This window comes from Sebastes fasciatus, chromosome 8 (assembly GCF_043250625.1).
Source record: "Sebastes fasciatus isolate fSebFas1 chromosome 8, fSebFas1.pri, whole genome shotgun sequence".
NCBI classification, from domain to species: Eukaryota; Metazoa; Chordata; class Actinopteri; order Perciformes; family Sebastidae; genus Sebastes; species Sebastes fasciatus.
This window is the reverse complement of record NC_133802.1, coordinates 22,646,796-22,664,066: the sequence shown is the minus strand read 5'-3', so window position 1 is coordinate 22,664,066 and position 17,271 is coordinate 22,646,796. Positions and strand designations below refer to the sequence as shown.

General features: G+C 38.4%; 2 protein-coding genes and 1 long non-coding RNA gene across 5 annotated transcripts; 2 read left to right on the top strand and 1 right to left on the bottom strand.

Annotated features, from left to right (window-relative positions):
* The first annotated feature begins 847 nt into the window (after nucleotides 1-847).
* On the top strand, nucleotides 848-4,223 carry dnajc22 (DnaJ (Hsp40) homolog, subfamily C, member 22). Its single transcript, XM_074644368.1, has 4 exons — nucleotides 848-1,005; nucleotides 1,544-2,153; nucleotides 2,240-2,532; nucleotides 2,662-4,223. The coding sequence occupies exons 2-4, from the start codon at nucleotides 1,604-1,606 to the stop codon at nucleotides 2,836-2,838; spliced, it is 1,020 nt and encodes a 339-aa protein (XP_074500469.1). The 5' UTR covers nucleotides 848-1,005; nucleotides 1,544-1,603; the 3' UTR covers nucleotides 2,839-4,223.
* Nucleotides 4,224-4,735: 512 nt separating this feature from the next.
* ikzf4 (IKAROS family zinc finger 4) lies at nucleotides 4,736-12,156 on the top strand. Of its 3 annotated transcripts, none has more exons than XM_074644364.1 (8): nucleotides 4,736-5,136; nucleotides 7,691-7,745; nucleotides 7,844-7,951; nucleotides 8,048-8,341; nucleotides 8,436-8,603; nucleotides 9,326-9,478; nucleotides 9,638-9,769; nucleotides 10,400-12,156. In XM_074644364.1, exons 1-8 carry the CDS (start codon nucleotides 4,987-4,989, stop codon nucleotides 11,218-11,220), a joined length of 1,881 nt encoding a protein of 626 aa, XP_074500465.1. In that variant the 5' UTR covers nucleotides 4,736-4,986; the 3' UTR covers nucleotides 11,221-12,156. The 3 variants fall into 3 exon arrangements, with proteins under 3 accessions (XP_074500465.1, XP_074500467.1, XP_074500466.1); XM_074644366.1 differs by having other exon boundaries at nucleotides 4,736-7,566; XM_074644365.1 differs by having other exon boundaries at nucleotides 4,737-5,177.
* LOC141772889 (uncharacterized) lies at nucleotides 7,780-10,572 on the bottom strand. The gene is made up of 3 exons (XR_012594975.1): nucleotides 10,427-10,572; nucleotides 8,402-8,587; nucleotides 7,780-8,313 (listed from the first exon to the last, which is right to left on the bottom strand). It is a non-coding gene; the product is annotated as an uncharacterized LOC141772889 (long non-coding RNA).
* Nucleotides 12,157-17,271: the final 5,115 nt, after the last annotated feature.

The following is a 17,271-nucleotide window of genomic DNA, read 5'->3' as shown; positions in this document are numbered from 1 at the left end:
TCAACAAATAAATAATTATTCAATATTCACAAGCTACCCAGCTGAATATAATATTAAAATTATATATATATATATGTATATATATATATACATATATATATATGTATAATCAAATTATTCAGCTGCAATATTAAAGTGATGTACACATTGATACATCAATAATTATAATCAAATATACATGAATATAAAATGGGCTATTCTACAAAATAAATACTTTTACATTTAATACTTAAAGTATATTTTGATGTTAATACTTTCCTACTTTTACCTAAGTGACATTTTAAATACAGGACTTTTACTTGTAATAGCATATTTTTTTGCAAGCTTTTACTTTTATTTTAAGTTAAATATTTGAATACTTCTACCACCACTGGAATTAATACACTGACTTGAAAACTTAAATCTATTCATGAAATGACAAGCCTAAACGATAATTTTTTACAAGTAAAGTACATCTGTACATACAGTAAGCACAGTCCTTTACATAAGTGCAATTCTGAGGTCCCTTAAATACGACACATTAATGCAACAGTAAGCACAATTTCCTCATAATACATTCATAAGTTTTACTTGTAAAGTGATATTTTTACATTGTGGTGTTGTTACTTTCACTTACTGTACGTAAAGAACCTGAAAACTTCCACCCCTTGTTTTCATATAATTTTTCAGGGAATAGGTTTAGGATTTCTATGATATTTTTTGTCATTGCTGCACATGGAAATTGAATATAAGGCTTTAATTTCATGTTTAATGTTCTTATATAGTTGTGTATAGCTCTGTGTTTGCAATGTATTCTTCTTTAAAAGCATTAAAATCAGTGTCCTGTCTCTCACAAATGTTCCTTCAGGCCTTTTCCTTACCTTATCAGATGATCAAGGGACCTAAATGTCCACATGTATAATTTCATTGTCATGATCCAAAGTCCAACTGTTGCAACAACATGCACAAACTTCAACTACGGAAAGGACAGGAAAGGATTTATCGGGATTTGAAATTATGGGCTCAGTAAGTAACCTCGTTTTTATTATCTAAAACCAAATAGGTCTTAAATGTGTTTTAAAAAGTAAATACATAGAACGGTCACTCTGATATAGCCTTTGGATTAACTGTGGATTGGCCTATAGAGGAAGGTTGGGGCCTACCTTCTCAATTTCTGACTGTTTGTATAACATGTGATATGTTTTATCTAAAAAAAAAATCTCGTAATAACATGTTACAGCCTGCTATGTTTTGGATCGCGTAATGGCTTTAAATGACAATGCCCTTCACGAGCTAAGATAAATCCCTCTTATATAATATATTATTTAACCAGGGAAGTGGATCGCAGAGATTAAAAATCCCTTTGCCAAGATACCAGCAAAGCACACAGATCATAGGGCAAACACACCGAACTGTAATGAAATAGGTAAAAGTGAGGGGAGCACATGGGATCAAAATGTGTGATGTGATCAGGCGCATAATGTAAAATAGCTATCAGCAGTCAATATAGCATAATAAAGAATGAGAGTAGGTAAGACTAAACTCTTCCATGACTTCATTGCAGGTACCCATGAAGGATGACTAATATTCACCTGTACAGGGACTGATCCACTGAGGCCAAAGGATGGTAAAACGTGTCATAGTAGCCTATGCCCTGTGGGCAGCAGGTGGGCCTTTGGGCCTTCACCATATATATTTAGGAAGAGACAGCCATGCTCTGTTATGGATGCTAACCCTGGGAGGATTTGGGTTCGGCTGGGTCAGAGAGTTCATACGTATTCCTGCATATGTTGCTGAGGCCAATCAAGATGCAGAGAAAGAGAGAAGACCCCGCCCCACCATGGTGCCTCCACCTGTAAGCCCTGTCAGGTTTGTTGGTCAGGTGTGTGTTGGGATCTACTTTGGCACCGTGGCTCTGATTGGGCTAAACTCCCTTGGTTTCTTCTACTTGATCGTGCTGCCTCTATGTGTGGGTGCAGGGGTACATCTGGTGTCCTGTATTGGCCAGCAGACTTCTGACCTCCAAAAAACGTTGGCGACTTGTCTCATAACCTCCCCGATATTCTACGGCAGCACCTTATCACCTCTCCCCATAAGCCTGGCCGCCAGTGTCGCTGCTGCACAGCACCGCAGGGTCAAACCTCCACGGACACCCGGGAGCACACAGAAACTAGGTCAGATGATACACCATGATATCACTGCTTTTCTCTAAATCTTTAAGACCCACTAAAATTACATTTATTTCCATCTTTTTTACCAGGTCCACGGCTTTACAAGCTCGGTCTAGCCTGGCTGGCCTTCTCTGCTCCGCTGGGTTACTGTATTTTCCACAACACCACAGCCACTTTGTACTACCTGTCTGACTGTGTAGCAGCACTGCTGGATATTTTCTGGTTCCTGCCTTGGCTCAGAAATGTGTTGGAGTACATTCTTTTAATGCCATATCGGCTCTTGTGCGTTCTTACCGGAGGGGGGTACTATGAAGACGCTTGGAGGAAGGTGCTGGAAATTCTGCTCAAAGAGTACACTGAGAGAGAAAAAGAGGCACTGCGGGTGAGCTCATAACTCTGGAAAGGCTATAAATATAAGTGACGTGTTAAGATTGTTATACCTCGAGGTGTAGAGTACAGTAATTTTTTTGGCATCGTCATAATATCCAATCTGGATATATTTCTGTTGCAGGTATTGTCATTGGAAACGGAGGCCTCTCTTGAAGACATAACTCACAGCTACAGAGACCTGGTCAAGACATGGCATCCAGACCACAACCCCAGCAAGGATGCTGAGGCAATGTTTGTGAAGATCCATGAGGCCTATGAGGTCCTTCTACAACGGCACAAACCTCGTCAATTCGGATAGTTAAACCTTCATTCCGCACTGACTGGCCTGAAAAATAGTTGCGAGGGCACAGTGAGGTCATTCCTGATATGCAGCAACATTTCGGCCTTAAAAAAATAAATGGATTTTTCATGTTTATTTGCATTATATAAGAATAGTGACATGTTTAACTGTCAGGAAAACATATTTGCCAATCTCAGGCACTCATATAATAATCTTTATGGGTGGACTGGTTTATTGGTCTATAAACCTAATAGGGTGGAACATTTTTCCAGCGATAGCTCTGTGAGTGATCCAGATTTAGCTAGCCACCCCTTCTATACATAAACAGAAATTTTGTAACAATATCAAATATGTTTTTACTTTTTTTTTGATCGGACCAATTTTCTTCATAAATTAGCCAAATATTTGGTATTCATCCTCTTTGTTTGTTTCATTAGTTTTTCCCCATCGCTTTAACCTAGTCATGTCACGCAATGTATTAAGTTTTGTTGTGTCTAACATCACCTGTCGTGTCTTGGTTCACTAGATAATAAATAAAATAAATAAAATAAAATAAATAAAATAAATTAAATTAAATTAAATAAAATTAAATAAATGCTGATGATAATGATAATAATAATAATATTGCCAAACAGGGTGAATTTTAAGAGTGTAACAGATCAACATCATGGAAGATGGACAAAAAAAGGCATAAGTAAAAGTGTATGCTTACCCTGCTTTACCCCTTTAACTTCCCTCCCAAACAAATTATGTCACTTCCTGAAAATGGTTTCAATGGAAATGTAGTCTTTTTCTTCTTTTTTCTTTTGAAGATGAAAAACTATTAACAGGGTAGAAAATGATTTCAGGGACAGTAAATGATTAAAATGAAAAATAACTATAGTTCTTCCTAATATATATATATATATATATATATATAACCAGAGCAAGTCTAACGTGGCCTGTAAGATAATTAAAGAATATATTGAATATTTTAAATTTTATGGCTTATAGTTCTTATAGAAATTGATTACTTTGCACTGGGGATATGATAAAAGCTTGCACATGTAACAAAAAAGGGTCAATAAAGTTAAAAAAAAAAAAATATTGTAATATGCATTATTATATGTTTGATATGATAAAGAAGACCTTAATCTATAATTCAAGCCATTTGTCTGCATCTGCATAACAGGAATGACCTTTCAATCATTGTTTTCTGTTGTCTCATGGAACATAAATGCACAGAAACTTGCACAGTATTTCACAGCTGTCTGATTGGCTACTTGACAGAGTTGATCTTAAAGAGCACTTTGCTGCCACCTTGTGGTGCTAAAGATGTAATATCACCATAAACTATTTCATCACAAAAATATACTTAATGTTTTAATGTGTGTTTTTCTTGCTATTAAAACGTTAAACCAACACCACCATGTTCATATCCTTTAATTTCACATCATGAATACTAAACAGTTAATAATGCACTATACTCATTTTTAACAGTCTCTTCTGCACTATATTCAATTTTTGTAATAGTCGTGTATCACAGCTGTTATCCCTGCACTATATTCAGTTTTAACAGCTTTCTTCATCTCCTTGTATTTTTTATATCTGGTATATTTTTTTGTACTTTGTACTACTAACTTTTTTTTACTGCCTTTTTACTAAAATGTTTTTGCACTATGGAACTGTGATGCTGGAAACTTTAATTTCCCTCGGGATCAATAAAGTTACCATCTATCTATCTATACATCTATCTAAAATGCATTCTTAAATGATGTAATAATCATGTAATAAAAGGTATAAAGACAGACACCAAAGAGAGAGAGAGATCGAGAGAGAAATTGTAAAATAACCCGCCTACTTCATTCTCCAGCATTTCCGGAAGAGGATATCATAAACTGTGTCTGAATTTCTAATGCATATTTTATTAAATGTAGCAAGGCTTGCAGGCCTGCTTGTAGACAGTATTTCTCCAAATATATATTAATGCGCAGCAGCCTATAATAATAATAATCTTCTTATAATAATAGTCTTCTTTTTGAGCCTATATGAGTTCTTCTTATGGCTCATCACATTTTTTAAGCACCTGTATAGAGCACCTGCACAGAGCTGCTGCCATGCATCGATGCATTCGACACTCAGTGGATCAGGAGCTCTGTTGTACCATTATTCGGTCTGTATCCCAGCATGGGCCCGGAAGTTGTTTGGGATTCCCAGGTAAAAAAAAAAAAAAAAAAAAAAAAAAAAAAAGAAAAATCCCGGAGATGCTGTCGTCGCCTGGGAAAACAAACAGCTATCCAGACAATTAAAAAAGGAAAACAAGCGATCGGTCGCCAGGTAAGGAGGAGGAGGCTTTGTGGACTTCACCGCGGCGCTTGGTAAGACCATTACATTGGCTTTATTATGGTGAAGTATATGGCATGTTTGTGGAGAGTAGTTGGTTGGGGGTGAATGCCATTTGTCGTGTGGTCGGGTGCCATAGCAACGGAGCTTCATGAGAAACATTGGCCGGGTTTGACGTGCTCGATGTCGGATGACAAGCTGCGTTCATGCGGACAATTTGGACAACTCCTGCAACACATCCTCACATTGTGTCTCGCCGACTGTCTCGACCGTCCATGAAAGCTGATGAACGGAAAACAAGTAGCAAGCGCATACATGGAGGAGCAAAGCATGATAGTTATTATAAAAAAATATGTTTTTTTATTGCACAGTTGCACAGATAGGATTGCATGGTGCTGGTGTGCAATTTTTTTTTTTTAATAATTTTTTTTTTTAATCGCCGTGCCCTGGTGTGACTGGCGCGTCTCCTCCCGGCTGCATCAGCGCCTGTTGCTCCCCATGCGCGGCCAATGCCAGGATATTAATTTTCCCTAGCGCTGCGTTGTCTCCGCCTCCTCCCATCAGCCTCAGCCTCAGCTCCATATAGTCTCTCCTCTTGTCCATTGTTGTTGTCATCCATTTGGCCCCAAAAGGTGCAGCAGCATTTGTACATCTGGGGTTATTTTGTGTCTCGTTTTTTCTTGTCAACATGGAATTAAATAGAGCATCACCTGATCTGTGGTCACATAACATCAGCATGTCTGGAAAAATCTTGCAACTCAGCACCGCCAGTGTTGGAAATTTGGTGTAGTGTCTCCATACATCTTTGCACTTTGATGTCTGCTGTGGAGTAACTGCACCTAATATATAACCTACAATAAAATCCCCCCCATAATTTATTATTAGCCTATTACACGGTGGACAAAATAACAGGAACAATTAGCAATGAAAAACAACAGCAAATACAAAAAATAAAATCCAATAGGCTTTTATAATATTTGTGAAGATATAAATATTAATAAACATGAATAAATAATATTAAAAAAATAATTTTGTGAGTAATCGCATGATTGTCCATAGTTAATTACGATTAATGGCACATTTTTTAATCTCATCAAATTGTACCTTAAAGGGAGATTTGTCAAGTATTTAATACTTTTGTCAACATGGAAGTGGGCAAACATGCTTGCTTTAGGCAAATGTATGTATTTATTATTAGTAATCAATTAACAACACAAAACAATGACAAATATTGTCCAGAAACCCTCACAGGTACTGCATTTAGCGTAACAAATATGTTCAAATCATAATATGGCAAATTCAAGCCCAACAGTTGTCAGTGTGTCAGTGTGCTGACTTGACTATGACTTGCCCAAAACTGCATGTGATTATCATAAAGTGGGCATGTATGTAAAGGGGAGACTCGTGGGTACCCATAGAACCCATTTTCATTCACATATCTTGAGGTCAGAGGTCAAGGGACCCCTTTGAAAATGGCCATGCCAGTTTTTCCTCACCACAATTAAGCATAAGTTTGGAGAGTTATTTAGCCTCCTTCGCAACAAGCTAGTATGATATGATTAAAACTGAGCCCGCTACAACCCAAAAATGGCAAGTTGCGTTAATGCGTTAAAGAAATTAGTGGCGTTAACGCGTTATTATAGCGTTAAAGCCCTAATATATATAGATAGATAGATTATCAGAAAACTGCACTATTACTGCATTGCTTTGCACATTTATACACACTGGTTATGGTAACATACTGTACATATAGCTTTCTAACTTGATTTTTTTAAAACTGTATTAGGGCTGCAACTAACAATTATTTTCATTGTTGATTAATCTGTTGATTATTTTCTCGATTTTCTCGAATAACCAGATAATATTCACTTTTAAGAAGCAGGAATCAGAGAATTTTGACTTTTCTTTTCTTAAAAAATTACTCAAACCAATTAATTGATTATCAAAATAGTTGGCGATTAATTTAATAGTTGACAACTAATCGATTAATCCATTAATTGTTGCAGCTCTAATCTGTATATAGTATTATATAGTATTTTTTTCTACTTACAGTATCTGTATTCTTTTCCTCTCTACCTCTCTAACCGTCTTCCTGTGCTGCTCTGATGCTAAATTTACCTCCTGGGATCAATAGTTTGATCTTACTATTGAATTTTGTTGAGATTATGTCAATATTGTATGGTGTTCCAGCTATTTTGTCCACCCCCAGTAGTTTAAACTCCTCCTCCAACACTCTTGGCCATTAGCTTTCTATAAATGTGGAGCCTCTCATATTCATTTGCTGGCCACGGTGCAGAAGAATCTACATGATACAGAAATAGCAGGGCAGAAGCCAAATTTACTAAATTAGTTTATTACAGTGAAATATATTATTAGACATTTGTATCTGTTTCCTAGCCTTATTTTTGTAACAACAAACAGCTGGTAAGTATATTTTATATGTTTTGCGTCAAAGGTATTATATGAAAGTTGGATCTTCTCAAAAATTATCATTATGAATGGTTAAAAAGTAACATTGACAGTCTGTTTTGAACTCATATTTCTGTAGGCATCTGGTGAGAGAATGAATGCTGATGACTGCAATGGATGCTCATTTGCACAAGGTAAGTTTATACATAAAGGAGAAACTACTCTACATTTGTGTGTACAGTCTCCAGACTTTAATGTTTACTTTAATAACACGGGCATATTGATGTTTCAGGTAATGGAGGAGAGTCATCAACGGAACAGGACTTTTATGGCGGGTTGCAGGGCCCTTCAGCGAGATCTCCAAACAGTCAGCAGTCGTCACCACACCGCTCCCTTAGTGGTCTGTTATTATTTCTTTTCATTGTCGTAGAATTCTTCATTAACATTGTGTATGAAAGTAAATGTGTTTTTTTCCCCTCACCCTCTCTCTGCGCAGCAAACTCCATCAAGGTTGAGCTGTGCAGCGACGATGAGTCACCAGGTGCTCCACAGCCAGAGAACAGAGAGGCTGTGAGGGACGATAGCAGGAGGGATGACCCCATGGAAGAGGGGAGCGCCGAGTACGCTGGGGCTGGCGCAGACAGAGGGAGCGTTTACAACGAGATGGCCAGTCCGAATGCTGCTTCACCGGGACCCATCCGGCTGGCCAATGGTAAGCTCCAGTGCGAGGTGTGCGGGATGATCTGCATCGGACCCAACGTGCTGATGGTGCACAAGCGTAGCCACACAGGTCAGAACAAAATATGGCCAAAATACCCTAAATGTCATTAAGTAAAGGCAAATGATTTACCTCTAAAATCCTCTGTCTGTCCATGTGTGCACAGGCGAGAGGCCGTTCCAGTGTAACCAGTGTGGAGCTTCCTTCACCCAGAAGGGGAACTTGTTGCGCCACATCAAGTTGCACTCAGGAGAGAAGCCTTTCAAATGTCCTGTTTGCAACTACGCTTGTCGCCGGAGAGATGCCCTGGCTGGACACCTACGCACACATACAGGTAAATCAGTGAGCTTTAAGTGCAATACAACAGTAGAAGAGATTTTTTCGTGAATCTACTTGATGGATGCAGTTGTTCCATATTAACATTACACCTTGTTGTGATGAGGTATAGCGTGGGAAACAACGGTTAGCGGTAGAAGTGGGTATTCATTAGAATGGCCCCCCTTCTGCGAAGCTCAGAGGAAATAGGTGTTCTTCACCAGCGTGTACAGTAAAACACATGACAAAATATGACATTTAACATTTGTGAAAACAGGAAATCCTGTTGGCGCCTCTCAATTTGTGAACACACATTGAACAGGTGTTGACAGAGTCTTGGTACAGTACAGTACATTAGAGTAGATCTTGGTGGATCTCCGCGGGTCTCAAGGGTTCATTTTCGAAGAAAAGATTCTTGCGAACTGGATTTCAGCGAATTGACGTCAGACTTTCCGACGGCTTACTAAGAGGAAACAATGCGGTTAAGGGTTAGGCGTTTTCTGTCGTCACTGGCGAGCAATACAGAACAATTTCAGGAATTCCCAATCAATGGGGAAATCCATTCTTGCAAACCTAGCCAATAATGAGTTGCTCTTTATAAAAATCCCCTCCGACAAACATTTTAATAAACAACACCACTATAGTAGTTACATTTGATCAGCAGTATCCATCGTCTAGGGTGAAACTTTGTCCCATTTTGTCGATCTATCACTTCAATATTTTTTTTCCTCTGAATTGCAGCTTCTTCTCCAACTGTGGGAAAACCTTTCAAGTGCAGCTACTGTAGTCGAAGCTACAAACAACAGAGCACACTCGAAGAGCATCTAGAGCGCTGCCATAGTTATCTGAAAAGCCTGGACCACCAGACAGCAGCCATTGCACAGACAGCACAGGGTAACATATCACACATACATGAAACACAGTCATTTCTATAGACAATAAGCTTCTAAGTTTGATTGTTAATGCAAATAGATTGAATAAAGCAAGTTTAACACATTTCTACAAATAATGAGTTAGTCTGTATATTGATGACAAAGAACTTTCTGTTTGCAGACGAAGAGTCAGTAAATATGGAGACGATTACTAAACCTGTGCTCCAGCCATCCAGTGAAAAGATCCAGTTTGTGGATAGACTGGCTATTAGCATCACCAAACGCAAGAGGTCAACGCCACAGAAGTTTCTGGGTGAGTTTATTTTAATTAGACAATCCATGTTATTCATGTTTAGTAAGAGTGTAGAGATATATAACTTATTATGCATGGACATTCTATTTTATATTTAAATTATGTGATAATAAGGATCTTTGTCTAACATCACCAGCTGTCCTGCAGATAGTTTGTGATACTGTATCGATTTTCAAAAACACTGAATCAATTAATATCTTAAATGCAAAGATTAACTCAGTCAATACTTTATTTAATTTGCAATGAGATGCACCCTCTCAGTGTATGCGCCCTCTCAAAGTAGTGCTATGATGTTGGATGTTACAGGGACTGTGATAAATGCAAATGCAGATCCCACTGTTCTGATTGCATGAAAAAGTAAAACTTTTTTTAAACTCCGATATTATGCATATGATGGTGTGCTCTTTATACTATGATAGTTTTCCTAAAATTAGATTTAAAAAATTGTAATATATCGCTTTGCTTTAAGTATTGCAATATATCGCGATCATATTTTGAATCACAACCCCTGTAACTAATCGTATCGCTAGATTCTTAACAATACACAGCCCTAGTTACCAGTTTGGAGACAGTTGGTCCAGGAGACCCTCCATCTTAATCATTGTTTATTACTGATATTCCTTTTCATAGGTGAGAAGCACATGCACCTTGACCTACCTGAAGCACCTTACGAATTGTCCTCTGGCTCTGAGAAGGACGGGGACCTCATGAGCTCTCAGCCCGCTGGGGACTCTGCTCGGTCGGCTGGTCCACATCTCCAAGGCGGCAGGGGTAAAGGGGAGAACCATGAGCCGCCTGCACTGTCTCAGCTCCATCCTGCCTTCCTGTCGGAGGTACGCACGGTTATGGGCTCCATCAACAGCAACGTGACTCCTCAGGGCCCCCGGGCCCATGGTGGAGGTGGGATGGCAGCGGTGTCTCTTGGCCTGGCGGGGCGGGAGGCGGGTGAAGGCCGCGATGACCAGCGCTCAGCCCACAGCTACACCACCTCGCCCAACGGCTGCCCCGACTCTACAGACACAGAGAGCACAGCAGAAGAGCAGAGCACAAGGGCTACAGCCCCGACAAGTACCTCCAACAACCACCACCTCCACTACCAAACCCCAGCACTGCCCCGCAGCCATCCCACTTCCAGCCCCAGGCAGGCCAAAGACTCGGACCCAGAGTGGGAGAGAGCGTGTCCTGCGCCCCCCATCATAGCAAAGAGGAGCCCCGTCTCGCCCCTTTCTTCCAGGGAGACTGTGCAGGTGTTAGACAGGGACGGACGACCAGTGCGCTCCTTCCACTGCCGGCACTGTCGCATCCTCTTCCTGGACCACGTCATGTTCACCATCCACATGGGCTGCCACGGCTTCCGCCAGCCCTTCGAGTGCAACATCTGCGGCCACCGCAGCCAGGACCGCTACGAGTTCTCGTCTCACATCAGCCGCGGAGAGCATCAGGTGGGCTGAGAAGAGGGGATAGCGGTCGGGTGAGGAGAGGGGACTGCTGCTCTCTAAAGTTGTAGGCTCCTGTTTGTTCTGCACCAGATCAGTTGCTTTAAATCCCTAGTGTGAGTAAAAGGATTTGTGGTTGAGAATATTTATTAAACTAAAGCAAACACCATTTAAAGTTTAGTGGAGGCAAATTACATTCTATGATTGATTGCACTCCCATATCAAATCATCTGGCAAAACTACTGGTTTTGCTTCAAAAGTGCCTTCTTTGGGGATTTCCTCTAAAAAAAAAAAAAAAAAACTGGAGGGGAACTGGTGCTTAAAAATCTTGACTAGCCATCTTTTGCTAAGTGATTTAGTTAGCACCTGTGAGAGGCCATGTGCACAGGCAGTTAAGGAAAGCATGTACATTTTAAGAATTCTATTCTTAATAGAGCTTTGTTTTTGTGGTTGTGGAGGGCACTTTGTGTCGTGTGTCAGGTAAGCTTAATATGCACTGAGAGCTTTGTACCTCTGGGTTTTGGGAGGAGCTTTAGTCACAGACGAAGCACAGAAATGGATTGCCTTAACTCCTGCAGCAGTACGCTGCTGTAGGGATACATTGTTTACAGCACGTGTGTGAAGTCACCTCAGAAGAGAGAATATTTGCAGCTGCACAGCGAGACTATCAGGACAGGGGCGAGATCGTGAGGGAAATGAACATTCAGAGTCTTTAGGGCTCTAAAATAGGTTTGTGGATTTTAAAGTGAGCCTTAGAATACTGGTGCAGATCAGACCACGAGCCATGTAGTGTACAGAAAGAGCCTGACTGAGATGGCCCGGGGTGCTTTACCTACACAGGATTGCACTTTTAGGTCCCCTGCTTATATATGAACATCTTTGCCGAAGCACTTGATGGCTTTACAGTTTTTCTTTTCTGTGATTGTTCTACTGCACTGATAAATCGCATAATACTCACAATAACGGACCATCTAATTTGCAACACCGGTGTATTTTTAACGGAGCCGGCCTTCTTCAGAAACCCACAGCGTTGCACTGGTTCTGCACTCAAAAAGTTTGCTGCAATGTGTGACTGAGAATTAAATATCAGTTCAACTAAAAACAATTCTTTTGTGGTTTTACACTCAGCAGTTGTGGCTGAGATTTTAAATAATTTGCATAATATAAGTGAATTAACAAACGAATTAAGGAATCAGTTTGGATCTGTTCAGTTATCACTTGTGATTATCTATTTAGTGTTGTTTGTTTCAGCCTTGGTGTATTTAATCAGCTATATTCCAAATCTTATCCAGCATATTCCTCAAGTCCATGAAATGTTACCTCCTGCTTCTTTATAGCACCCAAATACCTTATTGCTACAGTATGGTGAGTTATCTGACAATGTTAATATTGGGAACACGAATGAGACCAAACTCAGTATTCTTACTTGTTATTGTGGGTTTTGCTGCTTCATAGTTTTAACTTAATTTCCTTCGATCGCAGGCAAAAATATACTTGAAACTGTTTGAGAAAAAAAGTAATCTGAAAATGCACTTGGTTCGATAAGTAGAGAAACGTGTGTGAATGGAATATAGCATGTGTGCTTGTCATTTTCTGCTTTTTCCCTGAATTGTGAATTATTTTTGAAATGTGAAGTACTTTCAAGAAGTGGAAATGAGGCATGGGTTTTTTTTGTCTCCTCGTGTGGACTTTTCAATGTTATACGATATTTTGTGAATGATGTAACATGACAAAACACTTTACCTCAAAGTTAAAGATGTACAACTGCCTCATTATTTCAACAAGTCGTGTTGCTTTCCGAGATGTTCTTGCAGTTGCAAACGCGTGCCCCTCGATATTCTCAAAACTTTTTACTGTCAATAAAGTTGAGTTTATTGTAAAAGTGATTTTCTCTAGTTCGACTATGATGGCGTCCACATCTTTGTGCTTATTTTTCCACACAAAATAAATTAAGTGTTGTGCATTTTCTCCTATGTGAAATGAGATATTTAAGAGATATTTAAGTACTTATTTTACAAAGATAACAAATTTTAAATTCCACATCATACAGGACATTTCTCTATTGATATACTACTACAAAAAAATAATATATAATAATATATTTTAATTTATACAGCTGTGTCCTTCAGTCCATGTCAGATTTTAACTTAATTTTCCTTGTTTTAAAAATGTTACATCTTAAATCAATCATTACAAATTTCAAATTAGTTAAATGTCACAGAAGACACAGGTTACATATTGTAAGCATCAATTAAAAAAATAAAAACAATATACTGTATATATGAAGTGTCACTGTAATATATCTAAAATAGTATTTAATATTTTTGCACTGTATATTGAATGTTAAGACTTCAGAGATGCGGGTAAGCGGAGTATTTCTTCTGAGAAACACATTTGAAGGTAAAGTGTCAATGAATAGGTCTAAACTTAGACATTGACATTTTGTCTGTTTCAGGGTTGGTTTTGACCTTTTTAACTCTGCAGTGGAAAATCTGTTTTGGCTGCTCCTACAGACAGATTCCAGGTGCAATTCAAAAGGTATATAAATAAAACCACCCCTACAGTGACAACTTTCAGAAGTACAAATATGTAAAAGCCACATATGTCTACACAGAGTATTCTTTCTTACTTTGGCAACAACACACAGTTGTGTATCCTTCGATGCAACCATCACGACCCTGATGAAGGCAAGTGTTTTCATTTTGATAGAAAATGTTATTTTCTAACTGCATGTGCAATTCAAAACATGCAACCGTCACTAGATATATTTACATTAAAAAAAGGCTCACAAAAATACCACATTAACATCCCCACCCAATTACCCGCTTCAGTTTGGGGTTACCGTTTTTCAGTCTGGTTGTCACTGCCTTTAAAAACAGTTTACATTTTCATAAAATGAAAGAAGTTTGCTGTGAAACAATGCAATGTACACAAGATTGAGCACTTTAATCATCAAAGCTAAATTGAGGATTTGGCACAACTTGAGAAACGTACACTTGTGACACGTGCAGCTTTTACAGTTCTGAGGAAATAATCTGCTCTCAATCCCTGTGTGAATATGCTGAGTTACAAAGAATTGCCCACCTGTTTTCAACAGGAAGCTTTCAGAGGGCATGCTTCTCTGATTGTTTGTTTTTGCATGTTTTACCCAACTTACAACACATCACAAATACACAATAGCTGACTATTTTCCAAGCATAAGGTTCTTGATTTTTAAAGCATTTTCTTTTTCTTTTTTCAATATAGCCACATCTTTCCATTTATTTCTGTACCTTTTGAGCTCATCAAATGTTAGGATGTGTTACTCTTCTCTGTTTTTATATCATTGTAAATTGAATATATCTGGGTTGGTTGGGACAAAACAAGCATTTTGAGGCTCTTGGAAATTATGATGGCCATTTTTCACTAATTTCTGACATTTTACAGACTAATTAATCAAATGATTAATCAAAGAAATGATATGTGTTAATCAATTATGGACATGTTGTTGGTAAGAGGTATAATTATTAAACAATTAGAAACCTGTTTTGGAAAAAGATGGTAATAGTGTAAAAACGGCATGTGATTTGTAATTAACAGATATGCAGTATGACCCTTTTATCTCTTAACTTTGGACAATTTAGAAGGTTAGTTTTATCCTCATTTCTGATCAGTTAATCATTAAAGGTCCTATATTGTAAAAAAGTGAGATTTTCAGGTCTTTTACATTATAAAGCAGGTTTAAGTGCTATATAAATACTGTTAAACTATCAAAACGCTTAATATACGGACAAACACACACAGCCCGTATTCAGAAATTGTGCGTTTGAAACAAGCCGTTAGGATTTCTGTCCAATTGTGATGTCACAAATATACAATATTTAGACCATTACACATTTTTGAAACGTAAACATTCTAAATGTTTCCAAGTTTATTTCCCGTTGCAGTGTATGTGAATGACATCAGCTGACAGGAAGTAAACATGGACCCAAACTGTTGCCTAGCAACGTGATTCCGTTGCAATTCTGTTGAAATGCACTAAAACGGAGCGTTTCAGACAGAGGGTGAATACAGGTATATTCAGGCAGACAGTATGAGGGAAATAAAGTTTTTTTTTAAACATTACAGCATGTAAACATGTTCTAGTAGAAACATAAAATACAAGTATGAACCTGAAAATGAGCACGATATGGGACCATTAATACAGATTAACATGAATAAAAAGAGCCAACTGCAGCATGTTTCTGTGTCATCAACTTTGATGCACTGTGACTGTGTGTCATCAGGTCAGGTGTCATTTTTTAGGTGTTCCACAACCGACACAAGACAGGATTAATTTATTTTTACTCACAGGTGGTCAGTCATCTATCTTGCACACAGCAACCAGACAGTCACCATGGCCTTAGTGATGATGTCTCCACACGGTGGCAGCATCCACCACGGCCACATCCCTCATCACAAACTGTTGATGATGGTCTTTGACCATTCATCGGGCAGCTGGTGCAACAAAGAGCCTGGACATGATTTTGTTTAGGATACGGCAGGGGTCTGCAACCTGCGGCTCCGGAGCCACATGCGGCTCTTTAGCCCCTCTCCAGTGGCTCCCTGTGGATTTTTAAAAATGGAAATGAATAACTTTTTGTTTACATTTTCATTTTTATTTAGCATTGTTGTAGGTCTATGGTACGACGGTACGACGGAGTATTAGGGCCACATTGAGGGAAAAAAAAAAATCTTAGGTTTCAAGAATAAAGTCGGAATATTATGATAATAAAGTCATAATATTATAAAGTAGTAATTTTATGTGCTATTTTATTTTCTTCTCGTAAAGCTGTGACTTTATTCTGTTAATATTACGACTTTTCTTCTCGTAAAGTTATGACTTTATTCTTTTAATATGACTTTTTTCTCGTAAAGTTATGACTTTACTCTCTTTATATTATGACTTTTTTTCTCGTAATATTATGACTTTATTCTGTAAATCTCAGATGTTTTTTCCCTCAATGTGGCCCTAATACACCATAGTACATTTTGCACTTTGGCCCTCACTGCATTAGACTTATCTACTATATATTTAGACTATAAACTGTGTTACCTTCATCACAATGATCAAATGTCCCGATATGTTGTCACCAACGAGACATCAACATCAATTTAGCAAAGAACACAGCTGTACATTGTCGACCATGAAACAAGCCCATCTCAGTTTGAAATTGTGTTAGAAATACTTACTCGTTAGTGTTTCTTCCTCTTCTTCTTTTTGTTAGTGTTTCTTCCTCTTCCTCTTCCTCTTCTTCTCCTCCTTCTTCTTCTTCTTTTTGTTAGTGTTTCTTCCTCTTCCTCTTCCTCTTCTTCTCCTCCTTCTTCTTCTTTTTGTTAGTGTTTCTTCCTCTTCCTCTTCCTCTTCTTCTCCTCCTTCTTCTTCTTCTTTTTGTTAGTGTTTCTTCCTCTTCCTCTTCTTCCTCTTCTTCTTTTTGTTAGTGTTTCTTCCTCTTCCTCTTCTTCTTCTTCTTTTTGTTAGTGTTTCTTCCTCTTCCTCTTCTTCCTCTTCTTCTTTTTGTTAGTGTTTCTTCCTCTTCCTCTTCTTCCTCTTCTTCTTTTTGTTAGTGTTTCTTCCTCTTCCTCTTCCTCTTCCTCTTCTTCTCCTCCTCCTTCTTCTTCTTTTTGTTAGTGTTTCTTCCTCTTCCTCTTCTTCCTCTTCTTCTTTTTGTTAGTGTTTCTTCCTCTTCCTCTTCTTCCTCTTCTTCTTTTTGTTAGTGTTTCTTCCTCTTCCTCTTCCTCTTCCTCTTCTTCTCCTCCTTCTTCTTTTTCTTTTTGTTAGTGTTTCTTCCTCTTCCTCTTCCTCTTCTTCTTTTTGTTAGTGTTTCTTCCTCTTCCTCTTCTTCTTTTTGTTAGTGTTTCTTCCTCTTCCTCTTCTTCTTTTTGTTAGTGTTTCTTCCTCTTCCTCTTCCTCTCCTTCTTTTTGTTAGTGTTTCTTCCTCTTCTTCTTCTTCCTCCTCTTCTTCTTCTTCTCCTTCTTTTTGTTAGTGTTTCTTCCTCTTCTTCTTCCTCCTCTTCTTCTTCTTCTCCTTCTTCTTTTTGTCAGTG

Coding starts and splice junctions, on each gene's coding strand:
- dnajc22 (XM_074644368.1), top strand. CDS start 1,604: ATGGTAAAACGTGTCATAGTAGCCTATGCCCTGTGGGCAGCAGGTGGG. Junction 2,154..2,239: donor CGGGAGCACACAGAAACTAG/GTCAGATGATAC, acceptor CTTTTTTACCAG/GTCCACGGCTTTACAAGCTC. Junction 2,533..2,661: donor GAGAAAAAGAGGCACTGCGG/GTGAGCTCATAA, acceptor TTTCTGTTGCAG/GTATTGTCATTGGAAACGGA.
- ikzf4 (XM_074644364.1), top strand. CDS start 4,987: ATGGGCCCGGAAGTTGTTTGGGATTCCCAGGTAAAAAAAAAAAAAAAA. Junction 8,604..9,325: donor ACACCTACGCACACATACAG/GTAAATCAGTGA, acceptor TCTGAATTGCAG/CTTCTTCTCCAACTGTGGGA. Junction 9,479..9,637: donor CATTGCACAGACAGCACAGG/GTAACATATCAC, acceptor TTCTGTTTGCAG/ACGAAGAGTCAGTAAATATG.